General features: G+C 38.6%; 1 protein-coding gene across 1 annotated transcript; it reads right to left on the bottom strand.

The window, feature by feature from the left end:
* Positions 1-859: 859 nt before the first annotated feature.
* Positions 860-26,288, bottom strand: CCT1 (chaperonin containing TCP1 subunit 1). The gene is made up of 12 exons (XM_071673161.1): positions 26,088-26,288; positions 22,388-22,473; positions 20,966-21,070; positions 19,279-19,400; positions 18,934-19,033; positions 16,278-16,470; positions 14,187-14,332; positions 10,554-10,688; positions 9,845-9,990; positions 6,305-6,497; positions 3,822-4,008; positions 860-1,499 (listed from the first exon to the last, which is right to left on the bottom strand). The coding sequence occupies exons 1-12, from the start codon at positions 26,155-26,157 to the stop codon at positions 1,312-1,314; spliced, it is 1,671 nt and encodes a 556-aa protein (XP_071529262.1). The 5' UTR covers positions 26,158-26,288; the 3' UTR covers positions 860-1,311.
* Between the last annotated feature and the right edge of the window lie 884 nt (positions 26,289-27,172).

Genomic DNA, 27,172 nt, shown 5'->3' with positions numbered 1-27,172 from the left:
GAGGAGAAGGAAGGATGGAGAAAAGGAAACTTTCGGGTATCAGGGCTGCTTCATATGCACTTAGCTCAGAAATATTATATTGCTCCTCATATAACACATCACTTTTCATCCATTGGATGCCTCTCCCTCCTAAATGCTCAAGCTCTGCTTCGAACATACCCTTTCCTCATATTCAGTTACACCAGAAACCTCATGTTCCCTGGTTATACTATCATTCTCCACGTAACATACCCTTACTTTTATATCCCTGACACCATGGTTAAATCCCTTGCAGCAAAACTCCCTATGCACTGACTCATCTAAAATGCAATCCAGCCTTCATTCCTCACCTTTCAGTACAAACTCGCCAACAATTATTCATCCTCATAGTCTACTTTCATTTTATCCAACGCCAACCTTGAATTTACTTCTTTACCCTGTTTAAGATTTCCATAGCTCATTCGACATCATAGATGTCACCACTTTTTTTGCTTGTTGTTTAATTGACATCAATGTGTACTTAAAAATTTCTTAAGCATTCTACCCTTGCAATTTTAACTTGTTCAAAGCCAGAGCATTCAACTTTTTCTGATCAAACATACTACTTATGTCTCACTATTTTCCATCTCAGTTACAATGGTAACATGCACATTCAGACATCTCAACCTTCTAATGAAAATCATTGATTTGCTCCTTCCTCCTTGTGGAAAGTGATAATGCATGAGGAATGAGCTTTCAGCCCTTGCTCCTACCAATTTGGTGCCTTATGCAATAAGCAGAAGATACAAAAACAGAATTCTGTTTTCCCATTATCCCTTGGGATGGAGAAGCACCTACATTTCACCAGTTTTATCTAATGAGGATTTCAAGAAAACAACAATCTTCAGCAGGATTTCATTACAAAGGCATTGATCCAGTTAAACAAAAGTTAGCATGACCAGAAATGGATCACTGATGGATAACCATTTTTACATAACCATGCATATTAGATTAATACGAATGAGTGATGGAATCAAAGCTTCTTAGCCCATGAGAAGGCATTTACAATATAAATTACTGAATAACCATGGTAACAAAACTGTGTTAGCATGTGGAAACAAAACATCATTAATTGCTAGTGATGTTGTTGAGGCTGTTCCTGTTAAAAGTGTTAGATATTGTAAATTTTCTGTTTAAATGTGTCCATGAACCACATCAGAAAATCAATCATTGGACTGCTTCATCCAAGAAGTTTACTACATGTGCGCAATTTTGTTCTGACGAAGAGGAACTAACTTTTAAAGAGAAATCTGAGCTCATTGTGGAGCATCACAACACATCTACACCAGCAGTTTAATTGCCAAGCTGGCCTGACTTTAGTGCTTGCTGGTAACCACTCTCCTGACTCTGTTCTGGCTCCAGCTTAATCATATCATCGATGCGAAGAATTGTAATGGCTGCCTCTGTGGCAAACTTAAGCTGTTTCAGCTTGCTTAATGCAGGCTCAAATACACCTGCTTTTTTGTTGTCTCTCACCTGACCTGTAAAGCAAACACCCAAACATTATAAAATCAAAAAATACCTGAAGGCAAGTTAATAAACACATATCCTTTTTGTTCCCATGCATCTAATCTTATAAATAAACCACTAAGTGACAAAATTCATACAGATAAATTCAAGCAGGCACATCCCATTCGGCCCTCAACCACACTTTATTACCACATATCTCTTCTACCCTTTCATTACTTGATCAAACCACCTCACACCACATACTGTCCTCATTTCCATCACATCCACCTTCCTCTGTGCAGCCATATCTATAGCCCAAGTCTCGCATCTATATATGTTGGGACTACCATTGCTTCAAACATACCCATTTTTGCCTTCCTAGATAATGTTCTCTCCTTCCAAACATTCTTCAGCACCCCAAGAACCTTCACCCTCTCACCTACCCTACGACTCACTTCTACTTTAATGGTTCCATTTGCTGTAATGTCCACCCCAAGGTATCGAAGACACTTCACTTGCTCAATTTTCCTCCATCCAAACTAACACCGAAATAACCTGTCCCTCAACCCTGCTAAACCTAATACCTATCTCTCTACCTATCTGTATCTTTAATGGCCTTTCCCTCCAGGAATTCCCATCATGGGGTGGCTACGGTAAAAGAGTCTCCATTTATCCCTGTCCTTACATACCTCCCTTGCATATACCATTCCATGCATTCTTCCACTATTTCTCTCCCTCCAGTATTCCTCCATCCTATCTGCCAGTCATAGGTGGTCTTCCTTTCACACAAACCCCTTTAACTGTTCTATCATACACTTTCCCTGTAAATTCCCAGTCTTGCATTCTTTCCACATGCCCAAACCACCTCGAAGTAGTATGTTTCACCCATGCTACCACTCTTCCTTGCCACACCACATCTATCATACACCCTTTAATTTCTTTATTCATTCCACAATTCATTCACTTTGCATTCCCTGCCATACCACGTCTCTTATATACCCTTTAATTTCTTTATTCATTCCATCTCGTCACACCACATGCTCTTCTTAAACAGCTCATTTCCACAGCCTGGATTCTTGACCTCTGTGACTCACTGCATGTCCATGTTTTGGCTGCATAGGTCAGGGGTGGGAGGACTATGCTGTCCCTTAAAACTTTCTTCATTTCTATATTTACACCTCTACCCATCATTATTCTATTAAGGGAGCCTATGATTTTTTTTACCTTGTACTGCTCTCTCCATCATCTACTTCCATATCACCGCTCTTATCCAAGACAGCTTCTAGATACTAAAATTCTCTACTTCTTCCAAAGCACAATTTAGTATTCTTCCTTCACTACTATATGGTTTTATAAAATCTATACTTTCACCACTTCCTTGCAAACACTATTATCTTACTTTTACTTTTATTATCTTCAATCGCTTGTGCTTCCACACATCACAAAACACAAAACCTTCTGCAACTCCTCTTCATCCCCAATAAACTCAGTATTATCCGCAAACAGGCTTGTCACTAGCCACCATATCTCACTGCCAAACTCCATCTATGCATCCCTTTTCCCTAGTTCTGCTTCCATCTCTCTTATCACTCCATCCACATACATATATCAAAAAGCCACAGTAACATCAATTAGCTCTGCCTCACACGTAAATGTACCCTAAAACTTTCGCTCAACTCTCCATTCACTCTTACACATGCATTTGCTCTTCTATAGAAGGCTATTACACCATCCAACAGGTGTCCCCCTAAACCATATATCCTCCACACATCCCATAAAGCAACCTAATACCCTGCATATGAGTCAGAAGTGGAGGGAACAAGAGAAGAGGAAACCAAATTGGAGATGGAATGATGGGTGAAAATTTTTTTTGAACAATCGGGTCTAAACATGCACAGGACAGAGTGAATTGGAACAATGTGGGACTAAGGTTGCTATGCTGTTAATTAGGACTGAAACAGGGCATGTGAAGCATCCAGGGTAAACAATCAAAAGGTCTATAGGTCCTGGATGTAAATAGGAAACTGGTTTCAGTGCATTACACAACAAGACAACTACAGAATGGATGTGAGTGGATGTGGCATTTCTCTGTCTCTTCCTGGTGCTACCTTGACAGTGTGAGAAACAGCAATCAAGTATGAAAGGAATATCTACATAATGAACCTCCATTTTCTACCACCATTTTTTGCTAGACTTTCTGTCCAACCAAATTTCTTATTAAGCTCCTCCTTAAACTCTAATAAATGAAGGAAATATACTTGATGCTGGAAGACAAATTGTCCTGAATGTTTATAAAGACATGGGTTATAAAAAGAAATTAAAAAATTGACCTGAAAGAAATGAACACATCTCACCTTCCAGCAGGTCCAAACCATAACATTTAAGCTGGGAATGTTCTGTTTTGACTTGCGATGAATGATGGTAGGCACGTAGTTTGGGCACCAGATCTGTAGCATCTTTGGCAGCATTAACAGCTAAGGTGTTGGGGATCACTAGCAGGGACTGAGCGAATGCACCAATAGCCAGCTGTTCTCGTGAACTCTGTATCAGAGCAAAGCAAACTTCATTTAAATACGATTATACAGTGCATACATATTTCATATGTATGTAATTCATAAATATGTAAAAGAAGAGAAGGAAGAAAGCAAAGAGTACAGTCAGGAGACACCAATTAAGGCAAGAGGATGGAGCAGCTCCATCAACACGAGTGTTAAAATATGGTAATAGTAAATTGAAAATTTGGTAGATTGGTAGCGGATGGTAATGAGATGCAGTTCATGAATCATATAAATGAAAGTACACCTAATATTGTTTGAGTCATGAAGACAAAACAGCTTACTAAAGAGATCTCACCTATTCTATACATAAAGGTATATGATATTATGATGGGAAAAAGATGGTAAAGGATAGTAGGTTTGGCCCTCTTAACAAAAGATAGCTATAAGTTTCAGGAAACAGTGGAAGATGGCCCATTCTGACAATATATGGCCCTCTTAATAAAAGACAGCTATAAGTTTCAGGAAACAGTGGAAGATGGCCCATTCTGACAATAAATGGCCCTCTTAATAAAAGACAGCTAAAGTTTCAGGAAACAGTGGAAGATGGCCCATTCTGACAATAAATGGCCCTCTTAATAAAAGACAGCTAAAGTTTCAGGAAACAGTGGAAGATGGCCCATTCTGACAATAAACAAAAGGAGAAGTAACCAATATAAAAGAAGTGCACAGTAGTAGTGATATGATATAATCCTCCAAAGACTTTCAATGATACAGACCACATACACAGTGATATCAACGATGGAACAATCAAGATGGTACATGAAGTAGTAAAATAAGCAATCTTAGAGATGGTAATGATAATGGGGATTTCAATTATAAATAGATAGAGTAAGGAAAGCTGAATTCTCAAGGAGTCGTGGAGGTGCAAGACTTTAAGAATGTAAAAAAGAAAAAAATTCCTAAACGGCATGTCAATGAACACAAAAATTAGCAGTTGCTTCAGCATGTGACTAAAGTAAGAGACTGATATACCATTATTGCTAGATGTTATTTTCACACATACTAGCAGGAATATTGTGAATATCATATACGATACACCAAATGGATAAACATATGTAGGCATGGACAAATGAATTAATTGACATAAGCAACATAAATGGATAAATGAGGGTTAAACACTATATAATACTTAACTCTTTACCATACATCAGCTTTTCCTTTCTCTAATAAGGTGTCAACAGAAAAATAACATGCTATACATAAAATGAGGGGCAAGTATGAAGTCTGTTGGGGATGAGAGAGCTTGGGAAGTGAGTCAATTGTTGTTCGCTGATGATACAGCGCTGGTGGCTGATTCATGTGAGAAACTGCAGAAGCTGGTGACTGAGTTTGGTAAAGTGTGTGGAAGAAGAAAGTTGAGAGTAAATGTGAATAAGAGCAAGGTTATTAGGTACAGTAGGGGTGAGGGTCAAGTCAATTGGGAGGTGAGTTTGAATGGAGAAAAACTGGAGGAAGTGAAGTGTTTTAGATATCTGGGAGTGGATCTGTCAGCGGATGGAACCATGGAAGCGGAAGTGGATCATAGGGTGGGGGAGGGGGCGAAAATTTTGGGAGCCTTGAAAAATGTGTGGAAGTCGAGAACATTATCTCGGAAATCAAAAATGGGTATGTTTGAGGGAATAGTGGTTCCAACAATGCTGTATGGTTGCGAGGCGTGGGCTATGGATAGAGATGTGCGCAGGAGGATGGATGTGCTGGAAATGAGATGTTTGAGGACAATGTGTGGTGTGAGGTGGTTTGATCGAGTAAGTAACGTAAGGGTAAGAGAGATGTGTGGAAATAAAAAGAGCGTGGTCGAGAGAGCAGAAGAGGGTGTTTTGAAATGGTTTGGGCACATGGAGAGAATGAGTGAGGAGAGATTGACCAAGAGGATATATGTGTCGGAGGTGGAGGGAACGAGGAGAAGAGGGAGACCAAATTGGAGGTGGAAAGATGGAGTGAAAAAGATTTTGTGTGATCGGGGCCTGAACATGCAGGAGGGTGAAAGGAGGGCAAGAAATAGAGTGAATTGGAGTCATGTGGTATACAGGGGTTGACGTGCTGTCAGTGGATTGAAGCAAGGCATGTGAAGCGTCTGGGGTAAACCATGGAAAGCTGTGTAGGTATGTATATTTGCGTGTCTGGACGTGTGTATGTACATGTGTATGGGGGGGGGGGGTTGGGCCATTTCTTTCGTCTGTTTCCTTGCGCTACCTCGCAAACGCGGGAGACAGCGACAAAGTATAAAAAAAAAAAAAAAAAAAAACATAAAATGAATTAACTTAAAAGACAACACTCACTAGGCTGGTGGCAAAACTCTCAAGATATACGGAAAGTGCAGCCTCCACAGCACCACCTCCACATACGATAGCACTGCTTTCTAGCACTCTCTTTACAACACACAAGGCATCATGAATAGACCTCTCCATTTCATCACAGTAAAAGTCATTGGGGCCTCGCAAGATAAGTGAACTAGCAGAACGAACACCAGGTCTGAAATAAAAAAGTACATTTCATGAGGATGCACAAAAGAAAAAAAAAAAAATCAAGAATATTCCAGTAGCTACAGGGATAATGAAAAATAACATTTTGAGAGCCTTCACATAAATTCACATCTTCATGAATACAGAGATAATGAATATCTCTATATTCCTGATGATGTGAAAATATCATGGAAGCACTTGAATCTTCGTATTTCATATCCCTTGTGGTTACCAGCATATTCATAAGGATGAAGCCCAATACATAACTCTGCTTACTTCTAGGCAACTACAATAAAGTAAGAACTTAGTAAACTAGTAACTGCAATGCCAAGGTTCTTCTGGAATTGAATTGGATCAAGGAATAACTCTACTTGACCTACCTATCTATTCGCCCATCTGCTTGATAACTGTTCTCCATGGGAAGTCCTCTTTGGGGAGAGGATAGAAATGTCTTTGTTCTACTGAAACACACCACCCTATTATGCTCCATTCCCCTAACATCTTCCTGGGTCCTCTCCCAGCATATTTCCTAATCTCCCCTTCTTCAGTTGCTAGCTGTCTTCCTCTTCATTTCTTTTGTCCTCAGTCCTATGTATATATATTTTTACTATCATAACTTCAAGTTATTTCCCTTGACCAACATTATGAAATACAGAGCCTGTAACTATCTCTCTATCATCCTGTATTTCCTACACAATCTATCACTACTTAGCTGTGTTAACTACCCCACAAGTACCCTTCGAAAAGTCATTTCAACACAGCTCTAGAACTTTCTGTTACATTTCACATGTATGTTTGACCTGCTTGTATAATTAGGCTGTCTTACAAAGTCATATTCCTCTCTCTCATAATTCTCATATAAGATAAATCAAAGTTCCTCTCTTTTATTTCTTCTTCCAAAAGTGCCATATTTTCACAATGCCAATCTATCTATTTACATCTTTGATCCCTGCTCCCTCCTGAGACCCCCTCAAGGGGTTGGCTGAAGCAACAGTCTCCATAACTAGGGAACTCCATTGCTGCTTCAAAGCCTTTAGTGCCTCTAGGGTAACTCTACCACAGCGTTTGCATAGGCTCATACCTAATGCTCCTGCCTAATGTTCCTACTACCACCTCTTCTTAATGCTCCTGCCTAAATGTTCCTACCAACTGCTTCTATCTATTGCTCCTACCATTTTGCCAAAGGCAAGGATAGTGCACAATGCTCATCACATGAAAATCTAGAGTTATGAAGACTGAAGTGTGTGAGATAAGAGTTACAGCTGTCAAGTGTTATGTATGACAAGGAGAGACAGTATGTTTGTGGACAGAATACCAGTTGTCTACATGGGGGTGAAGCAGAGAGAAAAGACAGCTACATGGGTCAGAGGAGTGCAACTTGACAATCACTGAAATCCCAAATAGTTATATTCTCTAACCTCTTCTAACAGAGAGAGGAGACAATGACCCAGGTAAGAGGAGTGCAATGTGACAACCAATGAAATCCCAAATACTTAAATTCTCTAACCTCTTCTTACAGTTCACCACCTCTTCTAATCTTCCACTTCAGCTTACTATATTTCACCACCTATTCTAATCTTCCACTTAAGCTTACAAGATTTGTTTCTAAATGGCACTGCAAACTCTACCACATCACTATCTAATGTCATTCCCATACCTTACTACTAGATCAAATGCATGAACCCTCTCATCTCACTCAAATATGCACCCAATTTATGTTCAGTGTGCTAAATTGAACATGCTTCCACAAAAATAACACATCAGTTCTTTGATGTGCATGCCTCTAAATAGATTAACAATCACTTTTAATCCAAAACAGTACATTGTGCCTAACTAACTCTTGGGTTATTACAATTTCACAAACCTTCAACTGTACATTAGATCTTCATAAACTTCAACTCATCTCACCATACAACTGACTGAATAACTATGAGACAACAGAATCTAAATCTTTTAGTCACCAAGTTTAAACAAATTCATAAAGCAAATGCAGAAAAATATACATATACATGAGTCGCAACTCATTCATACACTGCTACTTCCAACCACAACTTCCTACCTTACGATGAAAACAATCAATCTGAGCCTCTCCATGTGCCCAAACCATTTCAAAACACCCTCTTCTGCTCTCTCAACCACGCTCTTTTTATTTCCACACATCTCTCTTACCCTTACGTTACTTACTCGATCAAACCACCTCACACCACACATTGTCCTCAAACATCTCATTTCCAGCACATCCATCCTCCTGCGCACAACTCTATCCATAGCCCACGCCTCGCAACCATACAACATTGTTGGAACCACTATTCCTTCAAACATACCCATTTTTGCTTTCCGAGATAATGTTCTCGACTTCCACACATTTTTCAAGGCTCCCAAAATTTTCGCCCCCTCCCCCACCCTATGATCCACTTCCGCTTCCATGGTTCCATCCGCTGACAGATCCACTCCCAGATATCTAAAACACTTCACTTCCTCCAGTTTTTCTCCATTCAAACTCACCTCCCAATTGACTTGACCCTCAACCCTACTGTACCTAATAACCTTGCTCTTATTCACATTCACTCTTAACTTTCTTCTTCCACACACTTTACCAAACTCAGTCACCAGCTTCTGCAGTTTCTCACATGAATCAGCCACCAGCGCTGTATCATCAGCGAACAACAACTGACTCACTTCCCAAGCTCTCTCATCCCCAACAGATGAAAACAATCAATCTAGAGCACACCTTAGACTTTTAAAGTTTTTCCTATGTGCTCTCATCTATGTTTCTGAAGCAAAGGCAGCAAGGGAAGGTGGAGGATATGGAAAGATGACTGCTGTGGCCTGATAATTCTGGAGGATATGAAGTAACCACTGAACAGAAAGAGCTCGAGTGATGTTGCACAGTGGGACACATAATGTTAATGGGCTAATCCTAGGAAGACAAAGCAGTTCAGGTAGTCCATGAGGCTTGAGTCAAGGCTATCTCTAGTTTCGGTACATCATACATGATACGACTGGATGTGTGAAAACAGTTTTTGTTTGTTTATCAACCTTACAAAAGCAGGAAAGGCAATTAAGGATATTAAGAGTCCTTTTTTGCATTCGTTCAATATTCAACTCTACACACCAATCATTTATCATTCTCTCTTACACAAGGTCTACTTTAACTAGTAGTTCATATCATTACTTCAAAAGCATACTTTCTGTGTCAGTTACTCTACAAGTAATCACTTATCTCTCACTGTTAATTCACAACCTTTCAACTCAAATAACTGTTAATAAATATTTCTTAGCTTTAACAAACCTCAATTTCATTATAAAATCTCCAAGAAAACAATTCAAAGAATAGAACACAGCACTGTAATTTACCCTTTGATTAGGATGAGTTCATCATCGCAGATACGCTCCTGGGAGACTTCTAAGGCTTCTCCAAGGTAGGTTGCTTCAAAGGTTTCCTCGCCTTCTAGGTTGCATAAGGTAGTTAGGAAAGTTGCTCCAGTAGCTTTTGCTATTCTCTGTAAAGAAAAAAAGAAAAAAGAAAAATGATAAAGCATGCACTCTCTTCAAATAACCATTCTTTACTTATGTCTAAGCTATCTTCAAACCTGATGATTATATACACTCCATTACCATTTCTGCTTTCATCTTAAATTCTAAATTCCATATCTAAAACTTATTTGATTAATTCATTCACTGTGAATTAATCATTCCAACTAAACAACTGCATAAAGCCCATGTGACTGCTACAAGAACAGCCCTATTCTAATAAATTTAACATTTCAAATAACTCATAAGTTTCCGTAAAGACTGCCTGTTTGAAACTCTCTCCCTTCATAACCCAACTGTATCTTGCATAAATTTTCAGCCTGTGGCTGTAATGTAATCAATAAACCATAAAAAATCATCAATATTATTATCCCAAACATCAAAGCAGACTAAACCGAATCTAAGGGGTTTCACCTCACAGAAGCTAACATCCTTACTCCTCTGAGGAACCTTTAAGCTGCTAAGTATGCCCATCATATAAGTTGCATTCAACTCCCATCTGTTTTGTAAAAACACCCATGCAAATACATACCTTAAGATCAGACTTCTTGCAACGTCTGACAGCCATAGCACCAGCTTCAACAAAATACTTTAGACAAAGATCGTCAATACCACCAGTTGTTAAGATTACATTGGCACCAGTCTTCAGGATTTTGTCAATACGTTCCTAGAAGACAGATAAAAGATATTTCAGTAATTTCATCAAACACAGATAAGAAATTATTCTGGCTGCTAGTTATTTGAATGAAAAAAATATAATGCAAATGAGACAGATAGATATGAAACATACAGGGTTGTAAATGTTTTTCTATACATAGCAAAGTCATAATCTGACAGCTGGGTTGACTAAGACATGAGGAATTTGGAAAGACTGCACAATTTCAGCAACAAGGGGAAAGAATTCTATCTCCGTATTTGCCGTTTGTCGTAGGGGGGGGGGGGCTGGAAACCCTCCCCTTCTTGTATTTCAATTTCTACAAGAGGAAACAGAAGGTGCCAAGCTGGGAATGTTCATTCTCCTCAAAAGCTCAGATTAGGTTGTCAGAATGTAACCAAGATGAGACGAGAGGAGAGAATGGTTGTACGTCTGAGGAAAGAAAGCTGAATGTTCCAGCTCAGACTGAAATGAAACTCAAGCGTAAAGGGGAAGAATGGCTTGGATGTAAAGTCGAGTTGGTGAGAGGACAAAAGCTAAGGAAGGAGTAGCACTACTCCTGAAGCAGGAGTTGTGGGAGTGTGATACAGTGTAAGGAAGTAAATTCTAGACTGATGTGGGTGAAACTGAGTGGATAGTTATTGTTGCTTGTGTACCTGGCCATGAGAAGAAAGATCACGAAAGGCTAGTGTTTTGGGAGCAGTTGAGGAAGTGTGTCAGCAGTTTTGGTGCATGAGACTGGGTATTAGTGATGGGCAATTTAAATGTGAAATTAAGTAATGTGACAGTTGAAGTTATAATTGGTGTGCATGGAGTATTCTGTGTTATGACTGGAAAAGGTAAAGAACTTGCTGAGTTATGCTGAAAAAAGACTGGTGATTGGGAATACCAGATTTAAAGAAAGATATGCATAAGTATATGTATGTGAGTAGCAGAGATGCTCAAAGGGCACTATTAGATTGTGTATTAACTGACAGGCATGTAAAAGAGAGACTTTTGGAAGTAAATGTGCTAAGAGGGGCAGCTCGTGGGATGTATGACCACTATTTTGCGAAGGCAAGAGTGAAGATTTGTAGAGGTTTTCAAAAAAGAGACAATGTTGGGGAGATGAGAGTGGTGAGAGTAAGTGAGCTTGGAAAGGAGACTTGTGTGAAGAAATACTAGGAGAGACTGAGTGTAGAATGGCAAAAAGTGAGAGCAAATGAAGTGATGGGAAAGGGTGACGAATGGGAGGTATTTTGGAATGCAGTGATGACATGTTCAAGAGATGCATGTGGAAGGTGGGTACATCAGAGAAGGTACTGAGTGATATATATGTATGTAGATTTAAATATATGTAGTGCATGTGCGTATATGTATATCTGAGTGGATGTGTCTTTCTCTGTCTGTTTCCTGGTGCTACCTCACTAACATGGGAAACAACAAATTATGAAAAAAATAGTCATAGCATGTAGTGAAGAAAGAGTACTATCCACAGATATCCTGTGTCATAAAGGCAATTAAGAGGGACAGAAGGACAGAAATCAGAAGCTGGGAAGCCTCTCCTCAAGCATTATTACTTTTTTAAGGCAAGAAGACAAAAAAGCTTAGGAGGATTTTTTCGTAGGCTTAATTGTTGATTCCATGGTCTATTCTTTTAGAAAGGGGAGGATTTCCAGCCACCCGCTCCCTCCCCTTTTAGTTGCCTTCTACGACACGCAGGGAATACGTGGGAAGTATTCTTTCTCCCCTATCCCCAGGGATAGGACTTCTTTTAAAAACATAAATGTAGGTTTGCAGCAGGGGTGTGTGATGTCTCCATGGTTGTTTAATTTGTTTATGGATGGGGTTGTTAGGGAGGTGAATGCAAGAGTTTTGGAAAGAGGGGCAAGTATGAAGTCTGTTGGGGATGAGAGAGCTTGGGAAGTGAGTCAGTTGTTGTTTGCTGATGATACAGCGCTGGTGGCTGATTCATGTGAGAAACTGCAGAAGCTGGTGACTGAGTTTTGTAAAGTGTGTGAAAGAAGAAAGTTAAGAGTAAATGTGAATAAGAGCAAGGTTATTAGGTACAGTAGGGTTGAGGGTCAATTCAATTGGGAGGTGAGTTTGAATGGAGAAAAACTGGAGGAAGTGAAGGGTTTTAGATATCTGGGAGTGGATCTGGCAGCAGATGGAACCATGGAAGCGGAAGTGGATCATAGGGTGGGGGAGGGGGTGAAAATTCTGGGAGCCTTGAAGAATGTGTGGAAGTCGAGAACATTATCTCGGAAAGCAAAAATGGGTATGTTTGAAGGAATAGTGGTTCCAACAATGTTGTATGGTTGCAAGGCGTGGACTATGGATAGAGTTGTGCGCAGGAGGATGGATGTGCTGGAAATGAGATGTTTGAGGACAATGTGTGGTGTGAGGTGGTTTGATCGAGTAAGTAACGTAAGGGTAAGAGAGATGTGTGGAAATAAAAAGAGCATGGTTGAGAGAGCAGAAGAGGGTGTTTTGAAATGGTTTGGTCACATGGAGAGAATGAGTGAGGAAAGATTGACCAAGAGGATATATGTGTCGGAGGTGGAGGGAACGAGGAGAAGAGGGAGACCAAATTGGAGGTGGAAAGATGGAGTGAAAAAGATTTTGTGTGATCGGGGCCTGAACATGCAGGAGGGTGAAAGGAGGGCAAAGAATAGAGTGAATTGGAGCGAAAACATAAATAAAAAAAGATAGCTAATAACCTGTCACTAACAGTCTTCCATCATACAGATTAAACACAATTTACTTTCAGTGCAGCCCTAGGATCCCCTTCTATATGGCTCCTGCAGTACTTAGAAAGCTGGCCATGTCCACTGGGTGGGACCAAAGGTCAAGCAATGGGGTGCTCAGTGTACTGTACCTCTGTTTGAAGCAAGTGCATGATAACTGATGAGTACATACTCAGTGTCTTCAGGAAACTATATCTTTAGCATGAGGGGTCATTTGATACTGTGAACCTGTGATTGTAATGTTCTAAAGATGAATGGTGTCTAAAACAAACATACGAAAGCAAAACTTGCATATGTTTAGGGAAGTGCAGTTCCAGATGGACATACATCTACTGAAGCATAAGGGTGAGATGGGAAAGTGGCTGTTTACTGCTTGTTGAATCATTACTGTGTGCATGTTTTGCAAGTGTCATCTTTGCTGGGAAGGTATGATCTGTTAGTACAGTGTGCTTAAGGGTGATGCAGGGGTAGGGTTTTTTTTATTTCTTTTTTGTTTTTATTTATTATTTTCTTTGTCACTGTCTCCCGCATTAGTGAGGTAGCGCAAGGAAACAGACAAAAGAATGGCCCAACCCACCCACACACACGTTTTTGTAGTTGATAATACATTATAGGGAGGTTTGGGTGGGACAGGTCTAGTGCTATTACAAAAAACTGAGTGCAGAACATATTTTTGTTTCACTGCACAGGTATTCAGTATTTGTGATTGCTTGGCAGCTGATGATTGTCCTATGGTCTTGCTTTTGCGTGGATTGTAATTCTGTCATACCTTCAAGCTCACCTTTGTAATATCAGATTCCCGCTGTCTAATGGCCTCCAGCTTGGCTGGATCATTCACTATCACCTGGATACCAAGCTTCATCTTCTCTTTGTTTAGAGAGAAGTCTAGGCAGACAATTTTGGCATTGGTGATTCTCTTGGTCATTGCTGTGGAAGACATAATATTTTTGTAAAAGACATACTGGACTTTACATCTACATCAAGACCTGAGCTATGCTAAAGCGAATGTCCCACCTATCTAAACAAACTGAGTGTTATTCTGTTGTCACATAAAAATCTACTAATATTTTGCAAAGGCCATGATCCAGAAATACAGTCTGAATGTAAATTTCTAATCCTTTAGGAACAAAACTTATTTAGTAACTTGCATGAAACTCGACCTCTGTGTTAAGTTTCCACAGTAACTTGTTTTTTTAATCAAATTTTCATCAACACCAAGGGATGCATTTAGTGCAAATAGGCATGAACCTTTTACTAGGACTCACTGTGCAGTACTGGGGTCCAAACCTAAACCCTACAGGCAGAAGACGGGCTGGAGCACACTACTCTCTGGGGAAGAATTGCTACCTTTTTGAGTTTCTTTATCATCATTACCATGATTATACATAATCACTGTATCCCGCCTCAGCAAGGTAGTGCCAGGAAACAGACGAAGAATGGCTCATCCACTCTTATAGACATACATATAAATATACATAAACGCTCACATATGCACATGTACATATCAACATATACATACACATACGCAGACACTACATACATACATATGTACATATTCATACATGCTTGCCTTCATCCATTCCTGTCGCTACCCTGCCCCACAGGAAAACAGCATTGCTATTGCCTGCTTCAGCGAGGTAGCACCAGGAATACAGCCAAAAAAAGGCCACATTTGTTCAAATTCAGTCTCTAGCTGTCATGTGCAATGCATTGAAACCACAGGTCCCCACCCACATCCATGCCCCACAGACCTTTCCTTGGTTTACCCCAGATGTTTCACATACCCTGGTTCTGTCCACTGACAGCATGTCGACCCTGGTATACCACATCATTCCAATTCACTCTATTCCTTACATGCCTTTCACCCTCCTGTATGTTTGGGCCCCGGCCCTCAAAATCTTTTTCATTCCATTCTTCCACCTCTAATTTGGTCTCCTGCTTCTCCTTCTTCCCTCTACCTCTGACACATATATCCTCTTTGTCAACCTTTCCTCACTCATTCTCTCCATATGTCCAAACACACATACACATACATATCAACATATATGTTCACATACAGACATATATATATATTTTTTCATACATATTTGCCATTTCCCATGTTAACGAGGAAGCGTTATGAACAGAGAACTGAGCCTTAGGGGAAATATTATCATTTGGTCCACTTTTCAGTTTCTTCTTTTGGAAAATTATGAAACGGGAGGGGAGGATTTCCAGCCCCCTGCTTCATCTTAAAATCTATGAATCAGAACATTTACTCAATCATACAGGCTTTCCAGACCATGTTTACATTTATCAAAACTCTTCACACCCTGCATCTCTTCTCTGCATCATATCAAAATCTACTTTTACTATAACAAGACTGGCTCCTTCAGTCATATCACTCTTGCCCTCACTTGCAATATTCACAATATTTTCCTACATAATCAATTATAGTTTTGCTCAACTACCTCAATGATTCAACAAAGAAAAATGCATTTCATTCACATCTGTTAGCCACTTTCAGCTACAGAGCAGTGCCACAAAACAGTGTTATTTACACACATCCAATCTCTAGCTGTCATGCATAGTGCACTACAATCAGTTCCCAACATCCTGAGTCAATCCTGACAGATCATTTTGAAGTTTCCCCTGATTCCTTCATATGCCCTGGTTCAGTCAATTAACAGCAAAATTCATACAAATATTGTGGAAGCTACCGCTCCATTCAACCATGGTTATGCGCCTCAACCATGGTTATGCGCCCCTTAAATACTTTTCCTTCCATGTGATGCTCTAATCATAACATGGTTAAACAACACTGATGACCACACAGGACATACTCTTCTGCAAGCATGTGTCATAAAAATTCAAAATACTAAGCAAAACCAACCATGTGATGCCACTGTGCAGTTCAGCGCATAACCATTGACGATGACCGACTCCCTGGCTGAACGTCCATGTGCCTTCAAGACATTAACAGCCTTAATGGGGTACTTGTAACCTCCCTTGCCATCAGAAGTGCGTACTGCCATGGCAGCATCCACAACCATATTCGCAAAGAAATCACTGTCAATGGAGATCACCTGAGGGAAAATATATCTCAGGTAACACAACTAGAAGAGTAAATCCTCTAACGTTGAGGACAGTAGTCAGTCTTAAAAACAATCAGATTAAGAAATTTTGTTCTAACCTTACATGCACAGTCTCCCTAACAGTACAAAGCATAATTGCTGTTTGACGGCAAGTCTCAGGTGGCAGATTTGAGTGGGTAAATGCAGAAGCTGGTGTTTGAGATTGAAGGAGAGTAAACAGAAAGAGGAGAGGTAATGTTACTAATTGTATAGTTATTACATTCAGCAGGGGAAAGGAAGTGGAGTGTATTTGATATTAGAAGCAGATTTGGAAGAGAATGGAATCATGTGAGCTGAAGTAAACCACAATGTGGGTAACAGGATAAGCTCTTGGGTGTAACGAGAAAAGTGTTGAAAGAGGTCAATGCCTAAGAGAACAAAGACAGTGATTTGACAATATACTATTATCAGTAATGTAACTTAAGAAAAAAAAATCACAAACATGGGTGAATTTGTTGGAAATTAAATATTTGAGAATAATATGTAGTGTGAGGAGAGTAAGAAAGAGGTGTGGAAGTAAAAAAATATGGAGAAAACTGATGGTGTGCTCAAATGGTTTGGACATATGAAAAGGATAAGTGAAGACATGCTGACTAAGAGGGTATGTGTCAAAAGTAGACAGAAGAGTAAGACTGAGGACATGATGGAAGGATGGAACAAAAATTGTTGCAAGTGACTGGAACCTGAACATGGAGAATGGTGTGAGGTGTATATTAGACAAAGCTAACTGGAATGATTTGCTATAAAAGGGGTGGCATGCTGTTAAAAGGCTGAACCAGAGCACATGAAGTGGCGGGAGAAACCATTGAAAGTTCTGTTGGGCTGTTCTGGTGCAATACACTTGACAGATAAAGTGTGGATGTAAGCACATAAGGCAGTTCCTGGAACTACACTGTTAAATGGCAGTGATGTGTTTCAAGTCTGCCATCTTGAGAAATCTGACTATGTGATGTCACACTTACAGGTCTACTTTAGTGCCACACAAACTTGACTCCTCCTTTCTGAATTTGATGAAATGAGCTATTTTGTGGGTTTAAGCTGTAATGCTCTAGGTTCTGCATTAATAATCATTGCCTCAGTTCTGCTACTGACTTTGTTCTTCTAGTTATGAGGCTGTTTATTTTTCAATTTCTCTATTGCTACATGCCCTTTTCAGTTACTTCAACATCTAAGATGTTATTCTTTTAAAAATGACTATATATCTAATAAACGACATATTTCACATCTCTAGAGCTGAATACCGACTCATTACAACCTGCTAGAAGCCTCTATCAATGGTCAAATTAGAGCTTTTTCTCTGCCTTGTTCACAGAAAAATTCTTGGATTTTTTTTCTAAGCCAATGACCACTTCCTCCATATTTTCTTTGTCTTCTAAGCACTTCCATTATTTCTGTCAGGTGTTACTAATATTTCTTCCAACTCCTCTCTTCCTTCCACACCTACTATCTTTTTTGTTTTCTTTGATTTACCCATTATTTCCATTTTCGTTTTTTCGACAATTCCCTGTATTTGGTGCTTCAACTATTTCTAACTCCTTTAGAAAACTTCCCTCTGTCTACATTCATAATTTTCAAGATATAATTCTAGCTTACCTTTGGTATCAATTCACTTACCTCTTCTGGGCTTGCACTATGCACTAGCCCTGCTATTTTGGGAAAATCTCATCTATGAAATACATTGTCTTGATACAAAAGAAGTACCGACACATAATTCACAAATGTCATCATCAGCTATGCCACACTTCACTTCACCCACATTCACACAGTTGGACTGAGTTATTTCGATAATGCAATGATGTAATCTTTTCTTTCTTTCATACTATTCGCCATTTCCCGCGTTAGCGAGGTAGCATTTAGAACAGAGGACTGGGCCTTTGAGGGAATATCCTCATCTGGCCCCCTTCTCTGTTCCTTCCTTGGAAAAAAAAAATGTAATACCCTAGTTAAATCTACTTCACCATCTCAAAAGAAAGCCATATGTTACTGAAAAATATTATTACCCTGCCATCTCTTACAGGCACATGATTAGTTACTACCACGTTGAGTCTAACATACTTTCATAATTTTCATCAATCTCCTCAACTACTCTCTACTCTCTGTTAGTCCATTATTCACTGTTCTATACATGAAGCTAACGCCAAGATCTGTTCCTTATTCTACCAACTTTAAAAATCAGAAACTGGAGAGTCCGGACAAGACAACAATTAAATCACATTTAACTAAAATTTTCAACATCTCAGCTATATTTCTTTATTCTGTATTGCTTTCCTTTTGTTGTTTTGAACAGTCTATGTGTCACTACACTTATTCTATTTCTGGGATATTTACTGTCACATATGCTAAAATGCTGTCAAAAGCTACAAATATCCCTTCCCTTAAACTATAAAGTCGCTTCCTTTACTCTCCTATACCAACCTTAGATGACATGGCTGTTCGTGCAGCAGCAACAATGCAATCCCGGCCCAGTTCATCTGTGTTGATGGTTAGATTGTTCTGGATGTATCTACAAGCCTCTCTGCCAAAGAAGGTTTGGTCATAAATACTCAAAAGGAATGAAATCTAGCAATTATTTTTCGTTTTTAACTTACAGGCAGTTATGTTTAAAAACATATGTATGCAGTAAAAATGTTCCCAGGACTTCAAGAATGATATGCATCACTGTATTAACTTATCAGTGTTACTATACAATGACCAATGCCAACTAACAAGTTGAAATGAGCAATATCCCCAAAATTCACGAATACAGAGGAAAAGACTTACTTGCAGGCCAGCTTGTAACCAGCAATGATGGAGGTGGGATGGATTTTCTGCTTCACCAGGTCATCAGCAGCTTTCAGCAACTCAGCAGCAATAATGACAACACTTGTCGTCCCATCACCAACCTGAAGAGCAATATCAAACTGAAAACAACACTTTCAAACCATGAAGGCACAGTTTATCATTACTTGGTAGATGAAATGGATAAACTATGTCAATGCTGAAACAGGTATGCCTACAATCACTCTCCATGGGTGTGGGTTCATACTGGTGTGAAGTAATTCAGACAGGGTGGTGAGGGAAGTGAATGCAAGGAGGTCTTTAGTATGCTGGGGGTGGTGAAGATGGGATCAGTTGCTGCTTAAAGACGGCACAGCTCTGGCAGTAGACTCTAAAGAGAAATTTCATAAGCTGGTTAAAGAGGAAGAGTATGTGTGGGTCTTCATTGCAAAAGGAAGAAAGTGGGTGGACCTGTTGAAAAGGAAAAACCTAAAGACAATTCATACTGCACATATACTATATAGTATGAGGCAGGTTGACATGTTAGAAATGAAAGTGTAACAGAAAGGTGTGGTAATATGCACAATCTGAACAGAAAACTGACCAGAGTGGGCCAAAATGGTTAGAAAAGAAGAAAACAAAAGTAAAGAAAGACTAACTAAGAGGATCTACATGTATGAAGTGGAGGGAGAGACCAAGGAGATGATGTAAGGATGGAATGGAAGAGGACTTTGGGTAAGGAAAGCCTGAACATCTCAATGAAAGGCATGTGTGGGATAAAATGATGTGATGTGGTATAAGGGATAGATAAGTGCTGTCAGTGGGCTTAGCCAGGTAATATTTATGGGTCAAGTTAAAACATGGAATACCCTGCAGAGCTTGGCTGTGGATAGAAGGCTCTGGTTTTAGTACATTATGTATGGATGTCTGAAAATGAGGCAGTTGTTCACTTGTTCTTGATGAAACCTTCCTAGTGTGGAAGAAGAAATCAGAAATGAGAATATGGAAGTATACTATACATGTGGGTCACTGAGAGTGGAGGCAGCAAGGAGCTGGACATCAACCCCTCCAGTATTATGAATTTGTAAAACTAAAAACACTAGAAGGAAGGAAATTCTTTTTTTTTCTATCTCACAGACTGAGCAGTTGAAAAATAGGTTTTCAGTGTGTTCTGTGTGCAAGATGCACTCCAGGAACAAAGGTACCTGTGATAAGCTGAAATGACATTTGTAACGTTGAAGAGATGGATGGCGTCTGGAGCATATATGAGAAATTGTGACCTGAACATACTACGGGAGTATAGTTTCAGAAGTTTATTTCTAGTGGAATGAAGTTTAAGACAAGGGGGTCAAACAACTGTTCAGCATTTGTAAATCCATTAAAATGTAGTACATTATGTCAATGTAATGTCTGCTAATGGTCAGAAGGTTGTCTGGGCTTTTGGGTCATTAAGGCTGTTAACATCAAGCTAAACTCGTACATATGACTGACAACTAAACATGTGCAGACAAAGCATTTATGGATCCAGCGATGATCCTCCTCCTTCATGTGCTGAAAACAGTTTGAAAGCAAAAGACAATACATGAGATTCCAGATAGGTAATGATTTTATACTCGACTTTATGAGATAAACTTTAGGTCACATGATGTTTATGGTAGCCAAGATCAGCGATACTGCAGAGAGCTCCTACCTCCTCATCCTGTAGTTGTGCCAACTCCACTAAGACACGGGCAGCTGGATGTTCCACCTCCAGTAACTTTAAGATGGTGGCCCCATCATTTGTCACTGTCACATCCTGAAACCCACATATTAAAATGAATGAGCAAGCTTCACCTAAGAAATTATAACTACACAAATGACACATCACAATTAAAAAAATGTAACAAAAGATTTATATCCAAAACAATATAATATTGAGAATATCATCATCCAAAAGGGGGGTCCCACGAGTGTAAAACCCCCTCCCTAAAATGTATGAATAGGTAACTACAGAAGTCACATTAGACTTAATGCATAACTTTTGTTTTACCCAAATAAGATACAAAGTATTCAATACATATGTATTTAACAATTTCCAACATGTCTGAAGATTACTTACGCATCACTTGAAGTAATAACCAAATAACAACTCCCAACATGTTTGATGAATATTCGAGGATCACTTGCAGTAATATCTAAATAACTGTGCAAGTTCCTACTGCTTGTGATTTTTTATAATGATATCCTTACATGCTCAGAGCTATTTGCTAAAATGCTCTTGGTCCTTAAACTGGGCATAATCATATTTGCTGGAGTACATGAATGCTAATCTGAGGTCTGTAAAACATTCTCTATGGCTGGTGAGGACAATTTGATAAAATGCAAAGAAAAGAAAAGATCGTGATAGGATTACAGCCTCTTTATCTACTTTAAGTTATGCAGCAAGCTCCAATAATGGTACAAATACACTTCAATGGTAGGATACAACTCAATACCATATCTCTCCTGAGCTCACTGCTTAATCAGAGGATTTGAGCCTGTATGAGGATCTAAAGAGAATCCTGGAAGAGATGGTGCTAGCAGGAGGTGGCATGAGAGATTTAAGCGGCAAGCTATCTTCATCTATGTTAGTCATACTGTACATTGTGTAAAACAGACTATCATTTCAAATCATCTTTCTTTCTTTCATACTATTCGCTATCTCCTGCATTAGCGAGGTTGCGTTAAAAACAGAGGACTGGACCTTTGAGGGAATATCCTCACTTGGCCCCCTTTCAAATCATCTATGCAATAAATAATGTTCAATCTCCAAATACACCTATTCTATTTAATGTTTTTTTATGGCAGAACAAGGAATGTGGTAAAGAATTAGACCTATTCAGGTTATCACTTAACGAAAAATAGTTCCTGCTTAGTGGTTTTCCTCTTATCAATTCTGGTACCAATTAAGAGCATTAAGTAAGGACTGCCTATACCTTTTTCAATATCACAAAAGGCAAAAGAAATTTTCAGAAGCGTTGACCTATGTTTTTTTAATCCAAACACATACCTGAGATAAAACTACTGCAATACTGCCCATTAAAAAACTTTCAGGCACAACCACTACACAAACCAACTGTGGTCTGATACTTACACCAACGTCATCAACAATCATCTTGTCAAGCCCGACTGGACCCAATGAGCTCTTGACAATGTTGGCAACTGAGCTGGCTGCAATGACTGCAAAGAAAATAATTATATAAAGCTTAACTGTCCAGGTTTTTAATCAGGCAGTGGATATTGTCCTATGTGTTTTATATGGCATGAACTGATAAAAAGGATGAAAAGCGGGGTAAGAACATCCTTTTGTAACTTAACCTAAAGTACATGAAACTAACCAAATCCTAGATTATAAAGGGAGAAAATCTCAACTATACTTTATGGAATACTAACCACTTTCTTTCATACAGCCATAATGAAACAAATCAAGCATATAAATCAACAAACTACATACACCAACAACTTCCACTGCCATACCAAGGCCTGTGGTGTACAGGAGAGGAAACTGAGATTTTGGGCTCTGAAAATATACACTTTTTTCTTTCATCAGGCAACTTTGGACTTTTGAGGTAGCTGGCAATTTCAGTTTTCCATGCCTCTTGTGCCAAGATGAAATTAAATTTGAGCCTAAACAGACTGTAATGTGACCTACAGATAGCATATTGGTAGAATTTACTAGCTTAGCTAATCATAAACTAAATTTGAAACTGTAATTTTGTTTTCCTATGGTATCATAGTGTCTGCAGAATAAAACAAAAGTTGCAAAGCATGAATCAGGGCACCACCTTTTACTCCATAATACTAAATTACACAATAATGGTGAAAGTTATGGTTATCATGGAAAACATGGGGTTAATTAACCATTTCACTGCACTATACCACTTTTGTTGTATAACACAGTACAATGTGCAAAGACACTATTATGGTTGGACAGTAAAATGCACCATGCCGTTGTTATGGTATAAAAAAGTACAATACACAATGCCGCCATCACAAGTTTAAATCTTCGAGCCCTCATTTAAATTCCCAGCTGATGTATTTCATTTCTTATCCACTTATGTCGCTAGGTGTATAAAAAACCTGAATTATCAGAAAATGAGAAGTATAGAGCAACTATCGTAAACAATGCTGCAGTAAAAGAAAAAATCTTCTGTATTACTGTTTATATTTCTGAAGAAAACAATGGTACTTTTTCAAACATCCACGAAATTAATGTTATGACTGTGTAAACAATAAGTCAATAAACAAATAATGTGTATGTATATGTATGTATAAGTTGAAATGTATAGGTATCTATATGTGCGTGTGTGGGAGTTTATACATATACGTGTGTATGTGGGTGGGTTGGGCCATTCTTCCGTCTGGTTCCTTGCGCTACCTCGCTAATGCGGTAAATGGAGATTAAGTATAATAAAATATAAATAATGTGTATAAAATATGCAAAAAATATGAAAATGATATGCAAGGGATGTGTGAAATCACACCTAGTAAAAATATAAGGTGCAATGTGATTTGGTTTAAGCAGAATTAAATCACTTGGGCTAAAAAAAGTCATCATATACTTCAATAAAGAAATTCATACCATTAACAGGACTTGACCTCCAGTAATTTGAGACTCTCCCACACCAATTTGGAGGAAAGTGTATTACTCTTTAGGTACATCTTCAATAACATGATATACTCTAAATGGGGAAAATTCTTTTTTGCACTTGAACGAATTACCTTTTCAGAAAGAACATGCAATGAGATGGTTAATGTGAACAAAAGTGAAACATTTGTAAAAAAAAAAAAAATAACAGAACTTATGAAAATGTTACATGGCTTCCCTAACCTTTAAGATATATCATAATGTTCAACATTTTAGAAGACATACTAGACACACCCATGAATGAGCATTGTGCTAACTGCTGATGAATATCTATAAAGACAACCAACTGATGCCATTTGTGCCATTTTATTTATAATCTATATACTTTATCGGTTTTCCGCATAAAGTGAGATAGTGACAGGAAAGACGAAGAATGGCCCATCTACTCACATACACATATATATACAAAAATGCCCATACATGCACATACACATACATATCAACATATATATACATACACATACACAGATATATATATATATATATATATATATATATATATATATATATATATATATATATATATACACATGTACATATTCATACTTGCTTGCCTTCCTCCATTCTTCTCACAACCCCACTCCACAGGAAGCAGCATCGTTACCTCCGCTTCAGCGAGGTAATGCCAGGAAAACAGACAAAAAAGGCCACATTCGTTCACACTCAGTGTCTAGCTGTCATGTGCAATAATCTAGATTTTTGACACGATCCTTTGTCTTTTCAACCATGGAACAAGACTGCCATGGGCGTGTTGATAAAGTCTACAACTTTATTATACTATAAGACTGCAATAAACTTAATACATTTGTGTTTGACATATTTCAATTAATCAATGCCATTTAGGTATCATTATGCCGTACAGACCAAGTACAGTTAAACAGAATCTGTGAAAGCACCAGGATAGTCATTTTCAAACATTCTTTTACTTTGTATGAAGTTGGTTGATAATTATTTGGGGACCCTTAAGGTGTCCCTCCTCTTCTAGTATATAGGTAATAATAAATCATTTACACTGAATTTGCTAGTACAACATGCCCTTACCCCTAAATCTTCATCTAATCCAAAGCACTGCACAATTTGTAGTAACTAACCTTATCCTATTTAAAACAGAAATATATGAACTACATTGGAAACACAGACGTATCAAGCGTACGGGGTTCAAATACATGCTTTACCATCGTCCGCAGGTTATTTCTGAGGTGCTCTTAAGCTGGTACTTTATTGTGTATTATCATATATCAAACCTAACCTTTATCCATTTAGACATTTGAACTCACGGTTTACCTTCTGAAGCAGATGGTTCGTAGCTCAGTTTCGTGAAGCAAACATTTTGATAATGATCAAATTTCACCAATAACTGAACAGAAGACATCTGAGGCATTAAAGTAAGCTGATTATTGTTGTTTTCATATCTGCTGATATTTTACATAACTCATCATCAAACCAACCATTTTCCATCTACCCCATAACCCTCCCCTTAACGTATATATATAAAAAAATTATTCTAAAGATGAAAAAGGGAAAATCTACCCATAAATCATCATTTAAAGGAGAAAAAACGATTCCATTCGAGTAGAACACAAATCCTAGAGAACACACGTCCCTCTTGTGATACTTTGACCAAATCAATATCCCAAACAAATACCAATGATAAGCTAAATTACACTTTAACCCACTCCTTTTCCCCACTGAACTTGTAATTAAGGTGCAATGGAAGCATTTGTATGATGGTACCACTTGACAGATTAACTTTAGGAGATACGTGAAAAATTAAGCCTTTAATTCTTTTCTTTCTCAACACCAAAGACACATTCAGGGTGTACACCAGTGAACTGAGAGGATGTTGTGCCTCACGAACGATAGGCGGAGTTAATAAGAAAGATATAACTTGCTCCAAAAAAAAAAGACAAACATGTTGATGAAAAATTCCATTTTTTTTTAATTGTTCACGAAACATGGCCAATTATGGCCAGCTCTTATGTAACTCCTTCGGCTGGGAATGGTAAGGGGTTTATTGCTGAACAAATGTATTGGGAAACAAAATCATATTAAAAAAAAAAGTACCCTCAGCATTCTAAATTTGGGGTGAGAATAGTTAAGTAGAACAATGTCCAAAATAAGCATGACACGCGGGAGGTGGACTGACCATTTTCGGTCCTGACGGAGGTACCGGAGGACCGTTTGCCCTGGATGGATAGCACAGATTCCGCCGTCATCTTGTTTTATCTTCCTTCTGTCTCGATGCCAATATTCTCTTCTTAAATTCCCTTGTTTGACCCGGTGTCTTCCTTCTCTCTGTCTTCCTCACTGCACCTCACCGCCGACGGCCTGACTCATGTCAACAAACAATGTGACTTGAAGATTCCAATCGCTTATAATGTCTATACCAAGCCTGGAATGCTACTAGAGTTCTTTCTACCCACCATTCGTAAGGGATCCTGGAGACAGTACGATCCTCTATTGTCTACCCCGCCCGGCAGACGATCACCTTCTCGATCCTTCTCGAACGACCACAACAAATGTCAAAATTATGCTCCAATTTCCGTATTCCGTGCCATATAATTAATAGATTTTGTATGTATACTATATAATAGGGCGAAATAAATATCAGGTGTAAAGGATTATCTAATGATAATCGTAATAAGGTCAAAGTCTCGATTAAATATATAATTTTCCCGCGCGTGGCACTCAAAGAAAACTAGAATATATTTTTCCATAGAGAATGAGGTTTTAGGATACACTAGGATAATAATATCTTTACTAGCAAAATGAAATCGTTACATAACTGATTAGTAGGTAACATCATAAAGACAGGTATCTATCCTTTTCAAAAAGCAAAATGATAGATATGAATTACACATCGAATATCTAACGGGAGTGCAAGGCCTTGTCACAACCTTTAGACCATCTTGATCTCCACACCACAAGAAGGAACCACATAAATATTGCTCAGAAGACACTATTATGTATATCGCCAGTAAGGAACCAATTAATGCCTTGATAAGGGTTGTTGCACACCATTTGAATATAATGGTGAGATGCCATCTGATCCTTCTTAAGCCTCTACTTCTAGTGGAATCCCTTTATGATTTTCTAATACGTTTCAACCCCACTATACTAAGCTGGTAGTAATGGTTACCTATGTTTTTCGAGGGTAAACATACCTTAATACTTCATATTCATTTCTTAGGGTATGTCCTCAATTGTATAAATTGCTCTCCCTTCTGAGTT

Source organism: Panulirus ornatus, chromosome 18 (assembly GCF_036320965.1).
Source record: "Panulirus ornatus isolate Po-2019 chromosome 18, ASM3632096v1, whole genome shotgun sequence".
Taxonomy (NCBI): domain Eukaryota; kingdom Metazoa; phylum Arthropoda; class Malacostraca; order Decapoda; family Palinuridae; genus Panulirus; species Panulirus ornatus.
The sequence above is the reverse complement of the archived record's forward strand: the minus strand, read 5'-3'. Positions and strand labels throughout refer to the sequence as shown.